General features: G+C 42.7%; 3 protein-coding genes across 4 annotated transcripts in view; 1 reads left to right on the top strand and 2 right to left on the bottom strand.

Moving 5' to 3' along the window:
* The window catches only part of SPIC (Spi-C transcription factor), a 30,150-nt gene extending 28,016 nt beyond the window's left edge, over positions 1-2,134 (bottom strand). Inside the window, exon 1 of the mRNA XM_054188817.1 lies at positions 2,012-2,134. The gene's annotated coding sequence lies outside the window, so the exon portion shown is untranslated. The remainder of the gene's footprint in view (positions 1-2,011) is intronic.
* A 2,534-nt stretch (positions 2,135-4,668) lies between these two features.
* The window catches only part of TBXAS1 (thromboxane A synthase 1), a 266,910-nt gene continuing 247,479 nt past the window's right edge, over positions 4,669-24,099 (bottom strand). Inside the window, exon 14 of the transcript XR_008464443.1 lies at positions 4,669-4,684. The gene's annotated coding sequence lies outside the window, so the exon portion shown is untranslated. The remainder of the gene's footprint in view (positions 4,685-24,099) is intronic.
* On the top strand, positions 6,619-23,071 carry LOC128904208 (protein mono-ADP-ribosyltransferase PARP12-like). Of its 2 annotated transcripts, XM_054188226.1 has the most exons (12): positions 6,803-7,012; positions 8,234-8,311; positions 9,450-9,744; positions 10,738-10,836; positions 12,294-12,417; positions 14,002-14,197; positions 14,806-14,926; positions 16,455-16,551; positions 17,529-17,607; positions 18,921-19,051; positions 19,731-19,882; positions 20,702-23,071. In XM_054188226.1, exons 1-12 carry the CDS (start codon positions 6,950-6,952, stop codon positions 20,974-20,976), a joined length of 1,710 nt encoding a protein of 569 aa, XP_054044201.1. In that variant the 5' UTR covers positions 6,803-6,949; the 3' UTR covers positions 20,977-23,071. The 2 variants fall into 2 exon arrangements, with proteins under 2 accessions (XP_054044193.1, XP_054044201.1); XM_054188218.1 differs by lacking the exon at positions 17,529-17,607 and having other exon boundaries at positions 6,619-7,012; positions 8,176-8,311; positions 20,702-20,976.

The following is a 24,099-nucleotide window of genomic DNA, read 5'->3' as shown; positions in this document are numbered from 1 at the left end:
AGAAATTTGGACAAAACCACTCAGAGCCATCTGTTAAGGACATCCTGTATAGCTGTAGCCAACATATATACTACCACTCACACAGCTTCTCCGAATAGGTGAATCAAAATACTGCTGCTCAGGGTATGGCTCACTTAACTGCTCATATGATGATCATTGTAGTATTAAAGGAGTCATTAACCCTGTTAAGAACTCCTGGAAGAGAGTTGTGCTTCAAGATGCAAACACACAAGTTTTAGGGGCATGCCTACATGTGAGCTGACAGGGCTCTACATTGCTCTTCTAGCAAGAGACGAACCTCTTGAAATACTGAATCAGAGAAACAGCCACCAGGATTGAGACCTGTGGCCTCAAAAGTAATGGAAAGATTCCCTCCCACGTTAACCCCCATGTGTTTAGGATCAGACCTTGGAGTGCACGACTCCTTACAAGAATAAAGTAGGGGAGGCGCGTGATCTGCAGAGGAAAGAAGAGTCTAGAATAAAGGTTTTTAGGAGGTTTTTGAAGGATGGAGGAAGGTAATTTAGAAGGTAATGGGTCTGTGTGAATATAATACCTTTTTGAAGGTATGAATCCAGGAAGAACAAAAACCTATGGCTCACACAATAAACAGACATTTGCACCTGCACCAAGTAACAAAAATTTAACAGAATAAAACTAGAGGTATGCCAATGAAAATAACAGCATCACTAACTATACCGTGAATTTTCAGCCTGAAAATATTTTTATTTTCAGAAGCAAAGCCACTTGAAACATATTTGTGCAACAAGGCAAACTGTACACAATACAAATTCTTGCACGTACCATTAGGCTGGCCTATTCTTATAAAATAGACAGTTTTTCCTGTATTCTCTCCAGACTATACTGCTTGTATCTGAAAATAAACTCATTCCTGAGGTAGCAGTATAAAATGAGGATTTATCCTGCTCTTTGCAGAGGTTGCAAGATCTCTAGGACAGCCAACAGCCCCACAGTCTGGTGCTACTCCTGTACTGCACCAGAACCGGGTTTCCAGTTTCTCGCTTTCCGGTTGTGGGTGCGTGTGTCACCTGTTGGCTGGTTGATTTTTAGTGTGCCACCGGGAAGCTCTTGGGATTGTAGCTGTAAGATTGGTATGCAGAGATGTCGTCAATTCGTCCAGATTTCAGAAATACAAGTAACAAGTGAAGAAATTGGAGTAGTATATAGAAATAATATATAGCAAATACAAGCTGTTACAAACGGAACCAGTTGCCGACAAAATTACTGAAGGTTTAGCCAAGTGTTTAAAAGTAACCATGCTGTCAGACCTTCACTGGGAAAATGTGTGTTTAAATGTACATTAAGACGCAATCAAAAACACTCACAAGCAAACATCACACTTCTAGGCTTCTGAACCGCTGAGAATCAGCAATGCTGCTTTATCAAACAGAAGGTGATGTTTCACCAGAGAACTCACAATTGTGTCTAAAATCTGCCTTGTTCTGCCTGTTTTCATTACATCATCTACCAGAAGAGACAACACAAAGCTAGGAGCTTCACCATGTTAGCTAGGAGAAGGGATAAACCAGGTGTACAGGGTGGGAAGCGGGGACACCATGCACTATTATAATGGATATTTTAAAGTTGCTTACAAAAATTCATGGGAAAATCATTAAATTACTACATTTTGAAGACCGATGCATGCAAAATTATGAAATGATGTCACAATTCAAATAAACACAATTATACATCAACTACTCCTAAAAATAAAGATATTAGTCTAATGATTGACACTTGAAAAATTCTAAAGTTTTCATAGCAGAACACACCAGATGTTAGCAAAGGTGGCTCACTGAAACTGCATTCCCTGAAGTCCCACAATTACTAAAAATCCATGTGCTTGGAGTCCAGCAGCTGTTCAGAAACCATAAGAACTGTTTAAAGGGAGCTTATTACAAGGCCAATGCACAAGACAGTCATAAACTGTAGGTTGAATAGCTCATACACAATTATGCTACAATGGCATTTAAGAAAACAGTTCCAGCCTTACCTTTAATTAGGATATCTGAGTGGTGAAGAGGAGCCACTTGCCTTACGTGCCCCTGAGGGGCACATTTTTTCTTACATTGGAGGTACTTAATTTTACAAATGAAAACTGACTTTTCCATTAGCAGAAAATTCTTCTGAAGGAGAAAATACAATTTTGCTTATATATAATTCATAGGTGGGGAAGTTCTATCAAATCAAAGAGGTACTTTTTTTCTTCCTGAGGAACATGCCACAAAACAAAGTACAAGAAACTTGTGTGAGAGGGAATAAGCTATGATTTACTTCAAGTACGCATTCAGGGGTGGGAAGGTACTTAAATTCAAAGGCAGCTCTGCAAATCTTCTCTCGGCGTCAATCATTGACTGTTTTCCTAGTTTTACTTTTGTTCTCATGAAAAGAGATAGAATGATAGCTCTGCTCCAGAGCTCGAAAAACTCATTCTGGCTGCAAAGCAGGAACAGCAATGTGAACTTCCTTGTGATACACAGACCAGCACATTGGAATGAATTGCAATGGTGTAAAGCTACCTGCAAACACTCCTCCTACCCCGACCTTACATTGCTCCCTTTTGTACTTCTCCTTCTATAATGTTGCCATCTGCATTGGCATAGTCATTCATATAAATTTTATGATGGAAAAAATGCCCTTTTTCTGCCAAATGAGTGGGTTTTTTCCAGATGCATGAGGAAGTGAAGTGTGGAGGGGAGATGTAGTTGAAACATCTACACGGACTGCACAGTGATGCTGGGACAGGTCTTTAAGATACAAAAGGTTTGGAGGCAGTTAGATAGGATGGATTTAGGGCACTGGACAGCAAAAGGAAATGGAGGCCTACTGGGGAGAACAGGAGTTGTCTAGTACCATGCTGGCTTCAATGCTTTTTACTCTTGTGAGAAATAAGTTCCGGTCCGAATGAAATAGGCTCAGGCAGAATCCTCTGTGAAGCACATTTTTATTCACGTTCTTGCAAGAGCGGGTGACCTAGCAAGTAGGCACACTTTCAGTTCTTGAAACGCACCTTTTTATTCCCTAATCCCAGATGAATTTTTCCCTCCCCTGTTTCCCATTGGTTAGGTACTCCATGGTTCACAGTCTGTCCGAGGCGCCTAAAATTCTTCCCGCATGTCCTGCCTCTGTTTACTTCTCTTTATGCTACACCTAAAGGGATTACCTGGCTAGTTTATTTCTTTCCTTTTTGGTAAAAGTTTGCTCAATGTCATTAGCCCTGGTTAAATGTTTGACTACCCTTCTTGACACTAATCCAGTAGGAATCAGTTTGTCCTTTTGTCTGTGTGATAAGCGATGTTCTACAAGCCTTCACTGGAGCCTCTTTGTCTTAGTCATTCCCTTATCATGTCACCTCTGATGGAAACAGCTTTTCTCCTCTGCAAAAGCAATACCTGCCTTTCTTACACTCTAAATGTTCCCTGAGTCTTGGTTCAGTCAAGATATCTACTACCAATGTGGCAGTATACACGTCTACCCAACAATATGAAAACATTAGGCAACACACCAAAATTAAGAAGCTGCCATGCCTGTTTGAACAACCCAGGGAGGAAATAGCCGAATTTGGGTTTGGACCAAATGACCTCCTGTGACCCCTTCCAACATCAACTCCTCTGTGATTTTGCCAATTACTGTTTGTGGTGTGTGATCTCTCACTCAGAAATGCATAGGCACTAGAGGACTTGAACATAGCAAATGTGGCACCTGGATCACATCGGGAATCCAGAGAATTGCAGAGCAGGAAGCCAGATCACTGAAACCTACAATTTGGAACAGAAGGTGTTGGAAATAGAAAATACTATGGAAAAGCCAGCAAGGCCTTTTTAAATTTATACCTCAGAAACATATTGGAACTATTTGAGGGCATGAACAAGTATGTAGGCAAGTGTCAGAAGACTTCCAAAAGCTTTTCCCAGCAGAGGGCAGTCCCCCAGTACGGGCCTGCTCAGCCCTGCACTAGTCAACACACTCATAAATCATCAGTAAAAGAGGATAAGGCAGCAGGATTTACTGAGAATGCTATATTATTCAGGAAAACAGTGATTATGGAAAACTATGAAGAATTGCTGAAAGACCCTATAGTCATCACCGGATGACAAAATGGCAGCTGAAATTCAATGTAGATTTAGACAAGAAGGCAGAAACTATCCTATCTTCATATAGATAGTGACGGCTTCTGAACTATTACCAGTCAGGAAAGAGATCTAGGGATAATGGGATAATTCTACGAAAACACCAGTGTCCTCTCGTTCATCCTGGGATCAGCGCCATCAGGTCAAAGAAAGAGCAACGCATCAGCAGGGCAGGATGGACAGGAAGGGCTAAAAGTCATTACGCAGCCATTACCACCTGGAGCTCGCTGTCTCCTGCAGACATCATCTCCCACATTCTTGCATATTCTTCATCTGGAAGTCTCTTCAGAACCCACTAACTTATGGAAATGGCAAGGACCAAACATCCAAGCTGGAAGGTATAAATACCATCAGCTTACCTGAAAGGCTTTTGAAGCTGATCCAACAGCAGCTGGACTGCTGAGGCTTTTGTGCTTCCTGGTGTGATACAGGGGACACCCGCATCATGACGAAGGAGGAAGGATGAGCACTCTCACTCCAGCTAGGTAACCATTTTGTTCATAGGTGCATGAGTTACAAGTTATGAATTAGAGAACCTGTGAGTTAGAAACTTCATAAATTAATGAAGCGATGAGTTAGTGAATTCACATTTTAGACAAGTGTGTACAAAAGGGGATTGAGCCCTTGTGCGACATGCTTATTTGTCTTCTTTCCTAATGAGCTTATGAAATAAAGTTCAATTTACAGAGTATGCTGTCCTGTAAAATTTGAGATATCTAAATGAACTGTGACACTCCAGCTTCAAAAGTAATCAACAAAATCAAACAGTAGGGATTAGTAGGAAAGCAATGGAAGACAAAACAAAAAACACTGAAAAGCCACTGTGCACATTTCACACACTCACATCTTGCATACCATCTATAGGTCTGCCCCTTTAGGAAAGACTGTCTTAAGGAAGAAAGGAAGACAAAGACAGACCAAAATATAGAATTACTTCCATACAATAAAAGACGAAAATAGACCAAAACTTCTCCATTTGGAAAGGAGATAAGAAAGGGGTATATAATCAGTGGATAGAAAATCAAAAATTGAACCAAGAAAGTGAATAGCATTTTTCCTGTGTTTCAGGAAATCTAATCAGTGGACCCTAGAAGGGAGGGATGAAGGACAGTAAAGCTACAGCCTCTCATGTTGCCTCCTAGGCATCTATCGACAGCCTGTCAGAGGCAGGCTACAGATCTATATGAACCTCTAGCTGACCTAATATAGCTGCTGTTCTGCTCAATGTACTTGTCTAGCTTCTCATTTTGTCACTCCCTTCCTGATCTCACAGGGCAAGCAGGAAATAGGATGAGACAAGGGGAAAGGCGCAACAGAACCTGACTGGCAAAAGAAGGAAGCAGGCAGGACTCTTGTTCAGTGAGAATCACCATCCACTGTAACAGTGCCCATACCTACAGCTGCCAGTCTGACCTAGATAATGTTATTTACATTATTGTTTCACCATCATTTAAAGCATGCCTCTGTGTGAATGTGATGCAGCGCCAGGAGTGATGAAATGACGCAAAGAGGAAGGCACTTCAAAAACTAAAAAGATGATCCCCCTTCTAAGGAGTTTGTGAGGTCCCAGCGGGTGAGCACACCGCTTGTCCAGGGTCTGCTGCCATGGCTGCGGCGCAAGAGGACGCAGTGACACTGTGTCGCAGGTGGTACTACAGGCATTGCACCCAGGGCAGTTACATGTCCAGCAGATGCGTGCCCATGACTGAGCTTTTAATTTAGATATTGAAAGCAAAGGAGTGTGAGAGTGGCCTTCATGATGTATCATTAGAAAACAGACACAGGTCAGAAACCTTAACTGAGAAGTTTTTCTAGTGCCTAACAGCGGTTGAATTCACACACAAGCCTTCTTCCTGTCATTGAAGGTGGTGAAGGAGATTTGGCTGTGGCCTCTCTTCTCCCCTGGATGACTTATTCCTATAGGAGATGTGTGAGTTTGCAGCTGCCACCCCTTTGTGGTCGAATTTGGTTAAAAACATCCACAAAATCAGCAGGAGGCGGGAGGCGACAGGCCCTCACGCAGCACCACTGCATGGGTCTCACTGCCTGCGGTCTGGTTAAAGAAAAACCAAACCAACCACACCCCAGGCCACACGGAAGAGATATAAAAGCCTTTTGGGTGACCTTGGGCATCCGGGAGCATCTCAGCAGGCCAGGGGAGCCGCTGGCCTTGTGGGCAGCCAGGGCACCTCGAGTGCCCGGAGCTGGGGCCCCCCTCAGGACCGTCCCCCCTCAGGACCGTCCCCCCTCAGGACCGCCCCCCCTCAGGCTTGCCCCCTCAGGGCGACCCAGCCCTGCGGCGTGAGGGACAGCCCCACGGGGGCCAGGAACAAGCCACGGCACCGAGACGGGGCAGGAGGGCAGCGCACCCCGCTCCACCCCGCGGCCCCTCCCGGGGGCGGCCCGGCCCCGCCACCCGCCCACTGCCCCCACCCAAGCCCCGCGTCGCCACTTTCGTTTTCGTTTCCTCGTCCTGGCGAGCGGAGCGTCCCGGGGCGGGGCTGTTCGGGGCCGTCCTGCTTAGCACAGCTCCGGCCCGGGGAGGCAGCCGGTGCAGCGGCTATGGCGTTCGCCGTCCAAGTTCTGCGGCTGCTGTGCGACAGCGGCGGCTGCCTGGAGCAAGGCGAGCTCCAGCGGCGGCTGCCGGGCCGGCCCACGGCGGAGCAGATGGCGCTGGTGCTGCGGGACGCGCAGCGGTTCACGCTGGTGCGGCGGACCGGCGAGGCGGGGGCGGCGACGGTGGTGGTGGCCACTAGCCCCGTTCGGCTGTGCCAGGAGCACGGCGCGGGCTGCGAGGGGCAATGCGGGCGGCTGCACCTCTGCAAGTACCACCTGAAAGGACTCTGCCGCAACCAGCGGGCCAGGTGAGAGGTGGGGGGCGCCGGGGCCGCCGGCGGGGACCCCCACGGCGGGGACCCCCACAGTGCTGCCCGGGCGGGGGCCCGGCACTGCGAGGGGCCGTTTGCCCGGGGCTCCTGTGCTGCTCCTTGCCCCCCGGGCGCGGTTGCCCTCCGCGGAGCCCCCTTTCCCCTCCGGGCCTCGGCGGCCTCCCCTCCCTCCCCACGGGGGCCGGGGCCTCTCCCGGCCTCGCGGGGGCCGCGAAGCGAGGCCGCCGGTGGGGATGGAGCTGGGGCTGGGCGCTGCTGCGGCCTGTTGCCGTTGGTAGCGTTCCCCGAACGCGTTTAGGTGTTTTGTAGAGAAAAGTCGTGTTACTTTGGCGAGGCGGGGTGCCGTGGTGCCGGGGCCGGGGGTGTGTGTTGGGGGGGCCGCCTGTCCCGGTGCAGGCGGGTGGCGGCTGCGAGCTTGGTCCTGGGGTCGGGGGGCTCGGCCCAGCGCTCGGCGTGACCCCTTCAGAAGAAGGAGGGTTCAGTAAAAGCCTTGCTGCCCTTTTCCGAGTCGGAAAATGCTGCTTTTCCCACCTTATTCCCCTCCCGCTCCGTTTTTTTTTTTTGTGTGGGTTGGTTGTTTTTTTTTCCCCCAAAAGAGAGAGGCACAAGGGGTCGTTTGGCAGACTTTGGGTTGCACCACTTCCTCCCCAGCTCAACACACAGCCGCCGTCGCTTCCTCTCACCGTCACATAGGGACCCCGCGAGGGTGAAAGCTTTGACCCCCAAGCACCCCCCTCCCCCAGCTCACCCCTCCCCCAGCCCCCACAAAAAAATCGTGTTGCTTTCTGCTGGGCAAAGTTGGGGAATGTGCTTATCGATTTGTATGGGAGGGAACGGTACCCTGGTGATTTCGGTGTTGTCGTCGTGGTTGTGAGCTGCCGGTCAAAAACTGCCCATGTTGGCAGACTATGCTAATGCTATAATGACTGTAAATCAGAAATAGCATGGCAATTATCTGCAGAGTAATTATGTAATTTGCTTAGCAAATCACATAATTACTTTATGAAGGAGTGCTACAGAATTTTCTGAAACTAGCTAATTTGGTGTGCTTTTTAAATTGTTTAGTGTAATACCGAAGGGGTAGCAAAATACTGCTAGTCCATTGCGCTCATTTTGCACTTTGGTTTCGTGACTTGTAGGAAGGAATGCAGGTTTGTTCACAACTTCCACTCAGACCACAATCTCTGTGTTCTAAAGGAATATGGACTTGAGTGTTTAAACAGTGATGAACTTCGCCAGCTTTTACTTCAAAATGACCCTTCCCTCTTACCAGAGGTGAGTAGTACTGTGACATTTCCTTAGCTTTGTGTTTCAGTGAGCATCACAAAGTGGAAGATGCTTGATATTAGATGGAGATGCTAGGTGTCAGTTTAGTTAGCGTAATGCAAATCTAAGCCTTTAAATCTGCATCCTCTGTTCTCACTGGCAGCTAGGCACTCGCACAGACCCTCACTCACTTCCCCCTCCCCTGCCCACAGCAGGACAGGTGAGAGAAAACAAGAAGAACAAAAGTGACAAAACTTGTGGATGGAGATAAAAATAGTTTAGGAAGTGGACGAAAGAAGGGAGAAAACAAGTGTTGCAAAGGAAGTTAGTCACCATCTCCCACAACCAGACCGATGCCCAGCAAGTCTCTGAGCAAGGGCCACCTTGTAGGAAGGACCCGGCTCCCCTACTCCCCGACTTTTCTTGTTGCTGAGCTTGACATTATATGGCATGGAATATCTCTTTGGACAGTTTGGGCTAGCTGTCCCAGCTGTGTCCTCTCTCAGTTTCTTGACCACGTCCAGCCTACCCAGGGTTGCGGGGGCCCAAGTGGTGAAAAAGAGAAAGCCTTGACACTGTGCAAGCACTGTTCAGCAGTAGCTGAAACACTGGTGTGTTATCAACAGTGTTTTGGTCTCAAATCCAAAACGTAGCATGGTTTGTTCTGATATGAAGAAAGTTAACTCCATCCTAGCCAGATCCAATACCTCTTACCATCAAATTCAGGACAAAAAAGTTCACTATTCCAAAACTGGAAAACAAAAGAGATTGGGTAGTGACACAGTAAAATCCACTATCCTATATTTATGTGACAGAACAAAATCCCATCTGCTTGAAAATGTCTGTCATGGACGTTTCAGCAGACAACAACCTGCTGACAATGAAAATGTCAATGCTGACATTTTCATTGTCAGCAGGTTGTTGTCTGCTGAAACGTCTTTCTAGACTTTAGCAAGGTAAAGGAAAAACTATCAAGTAATCATTTGGAAAACAAGAGGAAAGAAGAAACTTGTATAAGTCTTAAATGGAAATGTAAATATGTAGCTGTAAAAATTAAAAAATCATAATTTCAAACAGTCTGTATGAGCACATTGTACTTTAATTTTTAAATTGTTTGTTTGTTGTTTTTTTTTTTCCTCTACCCAAGGTGTGCTTGCATTATAACAAAGGTGATGGACCTTCTGGATCTTGTACCTATAAGAAGATCTGCACCAAACTGCATGTTTGCCAGTACTTTTTGCAGGGACAGTGCAGATTTGGCAGCAGCTGCAAGCGATCCCATGACTTATTTAAGTCAGAATGTTATGAGAAACTGGAGAGACAGGGAATGAGCTCAAACATTATTGAGAAACTACCCTCCATTTATAGGAATATGTATGACATAAAAAATGGCAACAGGAACACGTGTGACGTAGAAGATGCCAAGTCTTCTCCATGCAAAGGTAAATGATACCATCTTTTGAAAATACCAGAAGAAGGGTTAGTATAGTGAATATAACGTTCTCACAGATGTCACTAGGAAATAGAAAACTGAATTCACATTTTGACGTGTCTTTTAGGAGGGACCTTGCACCTATCCCTTTGACAGAGATTTGTGTCTTGACAAGTGAAGTAGATTTCAAGACATTAATGGTTCCTGAGAAGTAAAGTGCTTGGTGTTTATAAAAATCTTAAATTTGGAGTTAGAAACACATAACAGGAACTGGAAATATGGAGCTCTATAATTTTTTTCTTTTAAAAAACACAAACAAGTGTCAAGAACTATTTAAGAAAAGGGGTGGCATTTACTTGTGTGATTATAAACTACTTTATCCTTTTTTTTCTTTAATGTAGTGATTGTCTAGCAGAAGAATTCACAGGTAGCAGTATCCTAGATACTTCTCAGAGGTGTAATATTTTGTTTGTTCTTTTCTTTTGAAGTTCCCTAAAATTGTAAGTTAAGTATAGTTTAGCAGGGAAGAAAAGGATAGCAGAATGGAAAATCCGAGTGTGTGTGTTCATCTCTGCTATTCTCCCTGCGTTTCCTTCTTCCCTTCTTTGTTTCTTTAGGTGTACATTAATTTACAGAAGTATCAGATTTTGAGACTTCAGATTTTATAGCTGCCAATGCGAACAGCTATGTGGAATGCACGGTTAACTCAAGTCCATCTAGAAATGTAAAGGCATTGGATTCTATTCTTTCTTTGCGGTGATAGCTAAAAACTGCATCTGAGGAATTTAGCAGTTACAGGAAAGTCAAATTCAGAAAGGATGGATAAAGGGACAAGACTTTTGAGTATACAAGGTTGCCAAAGACTTCAGTGTCTTTCTGGAGCTGAATGCAGTTACATAGTTATAAACGCTGCTTTTTTGGCATCTTCTCTACCAATAGGTGTACTTTTGAGAGGGCTTGTTGAAACAAGAGTTTTAATAAGGCTTATAATTCCCTCCTGTAGAGAGAAAACACAGTTCTAGCCGAGAGTCCTCAACTACAGATGGTGATGGATTGGAACAGATCTGTTTATATCACCTGTACCGAAGTTGTGGCTTTAAAGGTAGGTTGTGACTGTAGCAAGTCTAGTCTGTTTTCCTTTTCTCATAAAGAGGAAGTGATAGACATCTTTCACAGAAAGGGAAACTTCAGAACTTACGCTTATCTTTAGTTAAATCTCATTGTACTCTTGAGTGCTAGTAGGAAAGTGTTTGACCAACCTCGTATACCAAACAAAGGAGCTGTTTTGTTTTACTCTGAAATGTATCATATCAGCCTGTGTTGGAGATTGGCTACTCTACCTGTGTGCACCTTAGGGATTGTTGCTGAATGATAGGAGTCCTATTTCCAAATAGCTACAGAAGATACTCTGAATTCTACATTCTTCCTTGTTTCTTCTCTTCCGTCTGTCTCTCTTTCAAAATGTTCCAACTTGTCCAGGAAAAAGTCTGCTGTGCCAGCTTGTTTCTTGATCTTTTGTCATCCTTTTCCTTCTTGATGTTCTTGACCTGTAGTAGCTCCCTGATGTATTGCCCACCTTCTCATACGAACTGTGTGGTTTGGTCTCCTTGACTTTCCCTGTAGTTAAGTTGCCTGTTGTGCTACTATGAAAGCTAGCCTTGAGTTTATGTGTACTGGTGATGTGATCTTCACTCCTATTGAGTAGTGACTGCATACTGTCTCTTTGAATGACTTCTGAGTAACAATTGTGATACCTGGGCCACTGCTACCACTCTTTTTCCTGGTGAGGCCTGGATCCTTAGAGACTTCTTGAAGTCTCTAAATGAGCTACCTCCTATCCTAAAACTAAGCACTAGTGGTTTTTTGTTTGGTGTTTTTTTGTGTTGTTTTTTTTTTATTTGTGGGTTTTTTGGGGGTTTGTTTGTGGGACTTTTGGGGGTTTTTTTTGTGTTTTTTTTTTGTTTTGGTGGGGTCTTTTGTGTGTGTTTTGTAGTTGTTGATTTGGTGTGTTTTGTAGTTGTTGATTTGGTGTGTTTTGTAGTTGTTGATTTGGTGTGTTTTGTAGTTGTTGATTTGGTGTGTTTTGTAGTTGTTGATTTGGTGTGTTTGGGTGTCTGGGGGGGGGTTTGTTGTTTTCCTGAGTTATACCACTTTGGGACTGAGTGGTTAAGCATAGATATTTGAGTCTACACTGTTATTCTATATATAAAATAATAGCTTTGTGTGAGTTTGTGATCTTGGTTAATTGTAAATTTTTGTCTCTGAAACTGAGAAGACAAAACAGTTCTTCACCGCTAAGCTCCTGCTATCAATTTTGATGTACAAAGAGCAGCTAGTAGGTACAGAAACTGAACATCTGCCTAAGCTCAAAAATTAAGTTTTGCTTGCTCACACTGAAAAATTCTGAACTATCGCATGTAATGATTCTGTAGGTGACCACTTTCTATAGCTACGCATTTGATACTTTCACTAGCTAGGTGTGCAGCCCTGAGATGTTGGAGATTTTATCATAGCCTCTAAAAATAATGCATCTCTTTTTTTATTTTCAAATTTTTATAGACAAGTGTATCAGAACTCATTTTCACTTGCCATATAGATGGCAGATCTCTGATGGTAATACCTGGAAGGACTTCAAGAATATGGAAGAAATAGAAAAAGCATATTGTGATCCCCATAACACCAGGTATAAACTCTTAAAAAATTTAATAATGTTTGGACTTTGCTATATTGGACCAGCCTCTTAGTGGCTGTAAATTGCTATGGTTCTATTGCAGTCATTACATAAGTAGCTTCATTCGGTATTCTTCTACTGACCTCACTTTGCTGATCTGCTGTTGCTGGAGATCTGATCCCGTGTGACTGACTTGTGCCTGGAGTCTGTCTGTGGCCCTCTGGGTTACTGTACCGGGTTTGGCTGGAACGGAGTTAACTTTCTTCATAGCAGCGCGCATAGTACTTTGTTCTGGATTTGTGACTAAAAGTGCAGATAATGCACCGATGTTCTAAATGTTGCTTGCCCAAATGTCAGGGCTTCTTCTCTTTCCCTTTCTCTGCTCCTCCCCAGTGGGTAGGCTAAGGATGGGCAAGGGGCTGGGAGAGGATCAGCCGGGACACCTGACCTGAACTGACCAAAGGGATCTCCCATATCATATAACACCATGCTCGGCAATAAAACCTGGAGCAGAGGAAGAAGAGGGTTGGGGTTTTGGTTTCCAAGGTGGCTGGTGGTGAGCAATTTGTTTTGCTTTATTTTTTTGTTTGTTTGTTTACACTCCCCCTGCCCCTTCTTCAGCTATTGAACTGCCTTTATATTGACCCACAACTTTTCTGGCTTTTGCCCTTATTTTCTGCCCTCTGTTGTACAGGGGAGGGGAAGGGGAGTGAGTGAGCATCTGTGTGGATGCTTGGTTGCTGGCCAGGGTCATTCCACCACAGTTATTTTATGTGATTGACCTGTACGCTCTTAGTATTCTTGGTTGTGAAAAAATGTATAAACACTTCCTACTGCTGCTACCATAGGAAGTCTTAATCCTCACAAGAATGGCTGGAAAACTTCAGAGAATGGTGTTTTTATCACAAATACTTGTGGGAATCTGTCTTTGGTTAGAGCTTGTCAATACGCAGCTTGTTAATATGCAGCTCCTACCCCGTGGTCAGAAGTAATGTTCTCTTTCACCTTTTGAGATGGAGGATGGAAAGGTAGCATGAGATTTGCCCCTCTCACCGCTTTCCCCTCCCCCCAGTCTATATTGTGGAACTACTAGAATACCTTGTGTACCTGGAGAGAGAAATACTCTTGGGTGCAGAGGACCATTAAGAATATGGAAATACCTTTAAGAGTTTGGAACTGGTTATGTAGGATGAAGAGGCTATTGGAAGAGGCTCATACCAGTGTGCCGTGTCCTGTAGTGGAAAAGTTACCTAGCCTTCCTATGTTACATCAGAGGCTCTTTCAAGCTGCCCTTAAGTTATGTGTTCTGTTTAGAATATAGTTGGTTAGCAAGAAGAAGGCAGTGTACACTTTCCACTGTTTCTGTTCATCTTATGTAACTCACTAATTTATAAGTTGATAACAGTTACTGAGACGTAATACTGTAATGCAGAATATGTAAAACAAAACAGAATTGGGATTGTTGTGGAAACTGCAGGTTTGTGTTCTGCTTTTGAGTGATGTTGACTTAATTTGCAGATTTGTGGTGGACTTCTGAACCTATGTATAAAGCTTCCCAAACAGTTCTGCTATTCTTTTTTCTCCCTTTTTTTACAGATTTAATAATGGTGTTACTGAAAGCAGCTCTGTGTTGTCACGTATCTGTTTTGTGAATATGTGCTGTGGGTTTGCAAAGGTTAGACGTCTTTCTACACCCTCCTCTGTGACCAAACCCTCTCACTTCATTCTTACAACAGAATGGATCTGGTACTGGAAAGATGAATACGGCCTGTGGAAGGAGTACGGAAAAAAAGTAAGTGTGGAGAAATGGGGAGACTCTCAACTCTATTAAAAGCGCAGAACTACTGAAAAGTACACGGTGTTTATATTCTCCCCTCTTTTGTCACCCTCCACACTGTCCCATTCCTCCCTCTCACTCATACTGTACAGATGGACTTTAGAGGCCTAATGGGATCTTTTCTCTGAGAATTTGACTGGTTCATGTAGGAAAGTGCTCACTGGTGAGTCACAAAAATTATCAACAGATAATTCTTCAGTGAGTCATGTCAGATAGGATCACATTAACACATTCTTTTCGCTGCTCCTGACTAAAACTTTCTTTTCTGAGGTTCCCATAGTACTTTGTGTGTCTTTGCTAAGGTCTGGTTGGTGAATGTGCAGACTCAGTAGTAGTGTTCATCGCATGCACTTTGCAATGTAAATTTAGGCTTCATAGCACTGCTTGGTTTGTTTTAGGGGCAGTTTCAACTGCTTAATTACATAGCTTTTGCCTGATACACTATCATGCACAAAGGCTGAGACCGCAGCCACCATACCGTATGACAGTTGTGGGTTTTCAAACTTGCTTGTGTATAACAGACCAGGAGAATAATTTTTTTTTATCTGGTTTTGACCTGACAGGATGATGATCATGCAGCTGCCACCGTCTCCAGTGAAGACCTGGAGAAAGTTTATATAGCCGAAAGTTCTCCAAAGCTGAACTTCAAAGCTGGAAGACATGAATATGAAGTTGATTTTGGAGGTATGTTCCATTTGCTTTGCGGGTATTTTTGTTTTGTTTCTCTCCCTTTCCCTCCCTCCCTCCCTTCCTCCCAGGTCTTTTGTGATTTTAAACTACGTTAGTACAGGAGATAGGAGAGAGGAATTTGAACTTTGAAGTGCAATGCTTACAGAGACAGAGCTTCTATCAAAGTTCTCAGGATAAGAGCTGTTCACATAAGCAAAGTGGCATTCCTGTTCCTCTAAACCTTTTATTTTTGAGAAGTTCTTATGCTAGGTTTCAAAATGTATGTCAGCAAGTCAAAGTGTGACATTGTCATTGATGCTGGCACCAACACAAACGGTGAGAAGCTTCTGGAAGACTTGGCAAGGCAGCTTCCAGTCTGTGTTAATCACTGACTTGCAGAAAAATGAATACTTGGGCAAGGTGTGGGGTCCAGACAGTCCTTAGCATTGCAATATTTATGTAGCTGTTTTCTTTTCGTAGCTCTGCCTGTCTGGAAAGGCTGAGGAAATAGCTTGACTTTGTCAAAGTAGGAAGATGTTCCAAGAGTTCAGGAAATTTAAGCCACTTGTGACGGCACTCTCCTCTCTGAGCTGTTGCCTTTCCAGGTATCCTCTTCCAAAATCATGGGGAACAGTGGTGGTGGGAATCAACCTGCCTAGACCATCATTTTGGTATAGTTGCCTTTGATCCAACTCTCCATTACGGTCTCATGTGATACATTGTTTGTGATTTAATTGAAAGCAATTCTGTAGTCTTCTCTATAGGCCTGGGAAACTTGTCTGGCTTAAAAGAGGAAATTGCATAGCAGATCAATCCCTTTTCTAAGGTTTGGGCTTTTTTAGTAACTTAGGCAAACATGTGCAATGCAGACGTCTTCCAAAACTTAGTTTCTAGGCTTGGTGGTACCAAGAGGCTTTTTCTTTGTTTGTTTTCTTCCTGTGCATCTCCCTCTGAAGATCAGGCCTCATTCTGCTGGCTGCTGTTGACTCTTAGTTGCCAGTATGATATGGCAGTAGCTACAGAGTTTCCAACATCCAGACAGAATGACTCTAAAATAGAGTTTGCTGTGACTTGTTTCTGTTGGTGGTCAATAAAAATGAGTGGCCTGTGGTAGCTGTTAGGTTGCATTTATAGGGTTTGAAATCTACAAATAAATGTAGGAAGACAGTATCGTGATTGCAAATTGAGAAGAAAGAGATGCAATCCATAGAGCAAAAGTAGATACTTATTTTACAATGATCCTTTTTGGTTAAGTGTGGTTGATGGAACAATGAAGGGAAAATAGCTACCAATGTCTTATCATTCCTTCTAAAGTTAAGAGCAAAACTGAAACTGAAATCCTGCTCAGTGATTTACACAAATAGACCGTGGGTTCCACATCCTGCTCTGACTTCCTTCTGTGTAGCAAGAAAAAAGCTCTGTGACTTTTTGTCGACATTTTTGACAAAACAACTTAGTGGCAAGTTTTGCTGCAGTCTGAAGGCTTTGTGAAACATCTTTCTGATTGTTCGGGTTTTTGTTGTGTGTTGTCTTTTTTTCCCAGCCATGATTCAGAAAAACCTTCGCTACACAACAGAGAGAGAGATTTGCAGAAGACCTAAATTTGTCTCACAGGCAGAAGTAGAAATGACAAGAGCAAGGTAAACTGCAACTGCTCATTCTGAGGTGATGGATCTAGTGCACTGTGAATGCAGTAACTTCCAAGGGTGTTAATAAGGTGAAGGGGTAGCTTTTAAGGCAATTGTAAAAGAAATTCAGAGGGGAAGGGACATACCTTTCCTACAACAGTGTCTAGCCAGGATAGTATTGCAGCCTGGCCAACAGTTTTCAAGCAGCTCAAGAGCCTTGGGGATGAAGGAAGTTTGGGCTTGGCCACAGAAAGTGTGGAAGCATAGAAAATAATTCAACTTGTAGCAATGTTGCAGGGAGCTGCTGATTATTAGAGGCAGCTATCTTATTAGAGGAGCTTATACAGTTCTAAGCAATAATGTTTATGAGCACTATCCCTTTCTGACATCTGAGATCAGTAATTTTCAAAGCTAAGTAGAAGTTTAGAAACAATTCTTTTGAGAACAATCTGATAATCTGAGAGGAAAGTAGTACTTGTTACAGGTGGAGGAAAAGGTGGGATTCTGCAAAGGGAGACGTTTTAAATAATTGCATGTAACAGCCAACTTTTTTTATGCATTCCTTTGCAGCACACAGTGCTTGCTTAAGCAACACAGAATAGAAGAGTTAAACACACTAAATAAAATCGGGATGGAAGTAGAGGGGAGGGCTGTATCTATCCTGTTTCTGTCATACAGTTATGATACTGGATGAATTTTTATTTATCTACCCCAGTGTAGCAGAGCTTTTATGTATACATTCAACTCTCTGCAACTAAGAGAACTACTTTCACATTTAGTTCAGTGTATATCTAACTTTGTTTTTTCTCATTTGGCGTTCTGCTTCCTGCCATAAGTATTGACATGATGATTTGGAATAAGTATTTTCATGTTGTTCAGTTGCCTATATTCTCCCTAAACTTGGCAAAAATGGTTAGTATCATATGGATGTAAAATGTAGGGATTTGTTTTGTCTTAATTACCTATTTGTAATGTCTTGTAATGTACAGGGGCTTTAAACATACAGAAGAGTTTAGGGGCATTCCAGCTCACTGGGACAAATCTGCCCTGCCTGAACTGGGATTCAAGGTTTGGAGCTTTTTGTTTTATTTTTTCTCTCCATCAGTTTTGTCGTATACAGGTTTGTTACTTCACCAGTTCAGTTTTTCTTATGCCTTTGTAGATGCCTGTTTCTTTTGTAACAATGCAGAGGTGTTGGTAAATTTGAGCCTGCTATCACACTGGGCAGACCTAGAGGTGAAACTACATCCAAATTTAAACTAACAAATGGCGGCAGTATAACCATGGCAACATCGGCTTTCACTGCTACTATTTATCCCTTTCCTTGGCAAATTTGCCTGAAGCTTGTGCTGTATTAGCAAGACTGATGCCCAAGATACATAGCTTTGAAGTCCAACATGTGCTGAAGCATCAGAGAGAAATCTGATGCCTCTAAACTTCAGGGTAGCCGTTCCCTGACTTGTATACAAGTAGACTGTTGTACATCTATGGAGCAATGCTGAAATCAGTGGGGTTCAGGCTGGGATCATTTATTAAAATACACCGTAACTCCAATGAAGTGAACTTGTTTACCTTTGTAACACACCCAGTTAATATCTGCATTGTTTACCTTTGCTGACTTCCTACATGCCTCCACCACCACCTCTGTCAACTCTAGTAACTATGCCTGCAGAAAAGATCTTCTTATATGAAGCTTCAAAATTACGAACTTGCAAAATTCAAATCCTCAAGAAATCGTCAATAAAAAGTAGGAAAGGCTAACATTGACATTCTTGATGTTCCGAGGGAAAACATGCAAGTAGAAAACTTTGCTTGCTTTCATATCATGTAATGAACTGATTTTTGGCAGTGTGTCCCTACTCTTCCCTAAAATGGTTGATCAAATAAAGCCTTTTCAATTTATTTAAAAACATAACAGCGCAGTTTGTGTTGACTGGCTGCAGGGAGTATAAACTATGAAGATTTAAAAAGCATGGGTGTGGAGGTACTCTTTGATTTGCTGCAAAATAAATTCTCCATTCTTTTTTTATTTATGTGCTCACTTCTATGTATTTAGGTACTGTTTGACATATGCATGCAAATGTATCTTGGCCCAAATATTAAAAGGGGCTAGGTGGCTGCACAAAAGCTTGCAGCTCCTTTAATGTCTTGTGAGAGTGCAACCTATGTGTCTTAAATCACAGGAGTTAATGTTCCCTGCATTAAGAGCTTACTTTTACAGGGTGGGGATCTCTAATCTGCCTTTTTTCCAAGAGTATTTTTGCTGCTCGTACCTCTGCTTCACAGAAAATACTGTAAAGGTCTGAGTAGTGCACTAGGAAGGGTGGCTTTGTTATCGTTTAGTAAAAGATGAGAGTAGCTTTTTAATCTTTTCCTTACAGCTGGTTGAGCTTGACAGTTCTTCTGAAGAATACAAGAAAGTCAAGGGGGACTTTCAACGCACAATGCCCAAAAAAGTTATTAAAAGGATTTGTAGAGTTCAGAACCCATCTCTCTGGGAACTGTATCAATGGTATGTGTAAAATACTGCTCTGGTATGTGTGCGTAAAGTTTGTTGTTTCTGCAGTTAGCTGTATGCTAAAGACAGACAAGCGCATTCCTGAAATGCATTTAAGAATCAGCTTCCACTCCCCCGCTGAAATACCTATCCAGGATCAACATGTAGATAAAAGAGGTACCAACAAAACCAAAACTCAGTCAAGACAAAGAGCTTCGAATAGTCAGATGAGCTCTGTGGGAGGAATCCTTGCGCCTGAGTAAGTGGGTCTGACTTCTGCCAGGCCTGTGTCCAGAACAGCTGCCTTCCACTAAAGCCTTGAAGCCAGTAATGAGTGTTATCTGGCACAAATACTAGTCTGTAGCTGGTCAAAACTGAAACACCCTTCAAAATTAAATGCAAAACTCACCGAGGGAAAGCCTTAACCTGAACTCCTGTGTTTAGAAAAAATATAAATGTTAAGATTCCTTCCCGTCTCCCAACAGGCAGTGAATGGAACAGAATGTTTTTATTATTAAATATCTGGAGGCATTTTTGTATAAAGAAAGCATGTTTGTACACACCTATATAGCAAGATACCCTGCAAGATACATTTTCAGAATGTACCCCTTGTGTAAAATTGTCTCTGAGTATGGCTGGAACCTGTCTGGGTATAGCCACCGTGGAACTGCGAAGATACTGCTTCTCATTGCAGGCAGAAGGAACAAATGCAGAAGACAAATGGTGGAAAGGCCGTGGATGAGCGATTTTTATTTCATGGGACCAGTAAAAAATACATTCATGCCATCTGTCAGCAAAACTTTGACTGGAGGATCTGTGGCCTTCATGGGACAGTCTACGGCAAAGGTTTGTCTCTTTCATTAATGCTAGACTTGCTAAAAAATTCTCTTTACTGCAGAGGTGTAACATTAGAAAGAGGGTATTCAGCCAATCTAGGGCTTATCTCTGTGATCATGTGGACAACATAAGTGACTTTGGCAACGATCACTTGGAGCTAAGGCATACTGAAAGGCCGTGGCCTCTATGCTCCACTCTGTCCTTGCAAGAAAAGACAAGCTTAGGAGAGGCCAGTTCCAGAGCTGCTTTTTCCTAGAGTCGAGCCTTGTTTCTGTTCCAGTTTCTCCAAGCTCCTACAAGAAGGCAGTGTGGCATTATTTGTGGTTTTGTGTTTTTTTCAGGAACGTAAATGCTATCCTGGTTACAGACTTTTTGCCTTGTTAGCAAATTATATGCCTTTACATAGTTCTGTGTACAGGAAAGGATCAACATACCAGGTGGAATTAGCCAAGAGACAGGCTCACTGACTGACTACCCACCCATCTGATTGAATACTTTGTAACTCTCAGAAATGTTCTAATGAATTTTAGTAGCATTTGTCAGGAAAGGAAGTGGGGTGAGATTGGGGAAGGTGGACGACTAAGATCAGGAAGAAATCTTTTTGAGGAGTATGATAACATTTAAAACATTACTTGTGTGGCTTTTAAATACGTGTGCTGTGAAAAATGAAAGCGTGGTCATTTTCACTAAGAAGGACATACAGGATAAGTGAAGTCTTTGGAAAGGCTGTTAATGAACTAGATTTTATGAGTTTGCTTTCACACTGTATCACTCCCTTCCATGCAATTTTGGTGTCTTATCAACTCTGTTTTGGTGTCTCTTCTGCAGGAAGCTATTTTGCAAGGGATGCATCTTATTCTGACAACTACTGCACGGAAGACTTACACACCAAAACCATGTTTCTGGCACGGGTGCTGGTGGGAGAGTTCACTCCTGGTATTTCTTCTTATATTCGGCCTCCCTTGAAGGACAACCAAAACTTTTATGACAGTTGTGTGAATTGCTCTTCAAACCCTTCTATCTTTGTCATCTTTGAGAAGCAGCAGATTTACCCAGAATATCTCATAGAATACACTGACCAGGCATTCGCAAAAATGCTATAGCAGCAAAACCTCTTATCATTATGTTTAGCTGGTATAAACATTTTTTTTAGTGTTGGCTTAAGGGGAGAAAAAGTGATTTTTAGAAGCTGTGTAATTAGTAGGTGAGTGTTCAGAAACATGCTCTGGCCTTCCTGCGCAATAGAAAACAAGGGGTAAAAAGACACACAGGATGTCTTAGAACTCTTAAAATCCTAATGTCTGTCTGCTGTTCTTTAGCAGATATCATGTTTCCTGGCATTACTAGTGACTTTTATTTGTTGAATTCACTGATGGTTGTAACATGAGCACAGGTTATGACTGCCAAGTTTAGACAATATTTAGTTATAATTGTTTCAGGATAGATCTTTACATGTTCTTGTTGGTCAGAGGTTGTCTCCTTCTACCTGTTTATCTTTTTAACTCAAAATTTGATAAAACCCACTTTTTTTAATAATCTGTTTCCTGTAACAGTAGACATCCAAGTGTTTGCAAATGAGACTGTACAGTCCTTGTCTCTATGCTCTACTCATCGCATAAATTCTTAGCAGCACTGTTTTTTTGGTCCCTACTTAATCTTCACCAACAAAGCCTCAAAAATTAAACTTACTTGTTGAAAAGGAACGGAGACTTATTTATATTTGTTAATTTTCTCATTTAAAACAAGTATCAAAAACATGAAGCATAGCAGGGGTTTCTTGGTGTGCCCTACTCAGTTGACTTACTCTATTAAATAAATGATGTGTTTTAGGTCTGTGATAACACAAGTTTTTCATGACTTTCACTGTGCCTACAAATGAGAGCGCGCTGGCAGGTGCCAGGGGGAAGACAAGCAGGCAACTCACCCTGTCATTTAAGAATATAATACTTAGGAGTGAAATACACTGCTTGCACTGCTTGATTAGCAGTACTCGGTTTCTGTGGAGCAACTTTATGGTTCTCTGAGTGAGTGTCTCTCGTTAGGTGCATTGCCCTTTTGGTTGCAGGAGATACACTGGTTACCTGTGTAATCAAGGTGTCTTTGGACTTTCTTGCAGGAAAACTGTGCTTACCTGGGCGCGGTCTTCAGCCACAGAGCTGAAACCTTTAAAAATCTGAAGACTAAGTTGAATATTTAATCGTTCCCAGCAAAAGATGTTACTAGTGTTGAGCTGTCAGCATACATGTAGGCAGATAATAAAAAAATTTGAACTGTCAAGCATTTCTTATGATTAAAGTTGCTGATGCATAGACAGATACTTTACCACAGCTTTAATGCTCTTAAATGACTATGTTAGCTACAGAGTACGCAAAAGCCTTAAGATATACTTTGTATAGGACAAAAAAAAAGCTCATCTCTACTTGTATTGTAGAAGCACTTCTTTTTAATTCATCTGGATGAGGATTGACAGGTGTACACTGGGTAACTATTACTTCATCACTGTGAAGCAGGAGCTTAGCCATGATTAGCTGGAGTAAGGTTGTGCAGAACTCTGTTTTATATGTAAAATTGGCAGCGTGCTATCTAAAGGAAAATACTCCTATTCGTGTTTAAACCCAGTAAAACATGGAATGTGGAAAAGTGAGTTGTCTGTATTCTTTCTTTTGGAAGATTTTTAATAGAACATACATGATAAATCTCACGTAAGCAAATCTTACATTCATTGAGGAGGATAACATGATGTATGAAAGCTTTCATATCTGTGCAGATTTTTCTGGCAAAACAAAAAACGTGTTCATCTACACGTTCATGGCAAATGAGAATAATGCTACTATGCTTTTCTTCCTCTGAACGTAACCAGCATTTCGGCTAAAAACTGGAATAGCTAAAGTCATGTTAATCTTTTGCCAGAAAATTGAAACAAACATTTTTTTTTAATGCAAAGAGTTGGGATATTTTTTAATAACATTTTTGATGGCTAGTAATATTTTTGAAACCTCTAACTTCATTCTTGGAGGGGAGGCGTAAGGGTGTGTGTATGTGTGTAAGTAATAACTGGAGTAAAATGGCTGGTTGTGATACTTTGTCATCTGTTATTTCGCCATTAACACACAGAAAAGTTACCATGTTTTTCACTTTTGAAACTGTACTGGTAACTTTCTTGTGTGTGGTAAATAAAGAGGTATTCAAACCACTAAATTCCTTGTAATGGTTTTCTCTCTCTCAATACTAAAAGCACCATGTTTCTGAGTTCTTGGAGACTGTCTTAAAGATGCTGCTGTTTATTAGTGGAGTCCCTGTACAGCTGCTTGGCTTGTATTTGGAAATGAACACATTAAAGAGTTGTTTGCATTAAATCTAAACTTTAGATGAAAATTGATATTGAACCTCTTTTCTGAGTCGGGAGGATATCTCCTGGCTGCTTAAGACAAGAAGCTAATCAGGAACAGTGTAGTAATCTCTCCCTCACTCCTACACCCCGTGAGAAGAAAGATAAGCTGTGAAGGTTGTTTCTGTTTTTGGTAACAGATCCATCCTGGCAAGACAGACGGCAAGCCAGCAGAAGCCAAGCAACTTTGCTTCCCCAGCAGTGGAGCATGGTTGTTTATGAGCCCCTGACACTCCCACCACCCCCACCCACTGGGCTGGGTAGGGGTCTGGCAGCCAGCCAAGGTCAACCCACCACACCATGTAATGAGTTTCACCTGTAGTCAGGTTCATCATGATGTTCTGCTTAGGTCTCATAAGATGTGGGTATCAAAAATTCTGTCTATAAGCAACAGCAGCAGCAAGGGAGTGGCAGCGCGCTACCCAGTTCGGATACCTGCAGCCTGGTGAAGTACGGGTGGTAGATAAGAGGAACTTAGGTGGATGGCATGTACCGGCTATGGGGGTGTGCTCAGTGCTGCTTGGCTTGGAAAACACTTTGCTTCTTAGAAGCCATTGCTCAGAGCTGCCTTTCAGCCAACGGGCAAGTGGGAGTTGTAGAAATGCTGCTTTACTTGGAGCACTTCCAGCACAAAATCCAGGAGGGATGGCTGTTACATGGCCAGAGTTACTGGTGCTCACCTCTTTTACCCGAGGATAGGCTTCGTGGGCTAGAATAGCTCCCCATACTTCTTGTTTGAGGCCTGGTCACGAACTCCTCTCTACTTGCAAAAATCCTAGCAATTGAGGGACTCCTGCCCCTGCCTTGAAAGCAGCCATAGCACCCAGCAGTGCAGGGA

The sequence above is a fragment of the Rissa tridactyla genome, chromosome 1 (assembly GCF_028500815.1).
Source record: "Rissa tridactyla isolate bRisTri1 chromosome 1, bRisTri1.patW.cur.20221130, whole genome shotgun sequence".
In the NCBI taxonomy this organism is placed as follows: Eukaryota; Metazoa; Chordata; class Aves; order Charadriiformes; family Laridae; genus Rissa; species Rissa tridactyla.
The sequence above is the reverse complement of the archived record's forward strand: the minus strand, read 5'-3'. Positions and strand labels throughout refer to the sequence as shown.

What these genes read in the sequence shown, in the direction of transcription:
- LOC128904208 (XM_054188218.1), top strand. Translation starts at nt 6,711, where the DNA reads ATGGCGTTCGCCGTCCAAGTTCTGCGGCTGCTGTGCGACAGCGGCGGC. An exon ending in CCGAAGTTGTGGCTTTAAAG is followed by an intron (nt 10,837 to 12,293) that starts GTAGGTTGTGAC and finishes AAATTTTTATAG; the next exon opens with ACAAGTGTATCAGAACTCAT. An exon ending in ATATGAAGTTGATTTTGGAG is followed by an intron (nt 14,927 to 16,454) that starts GTATGTTCCATT and finishes TTTTTTTCCCAG; the next exon opens with CCATGATTCAGAAAAACCTT.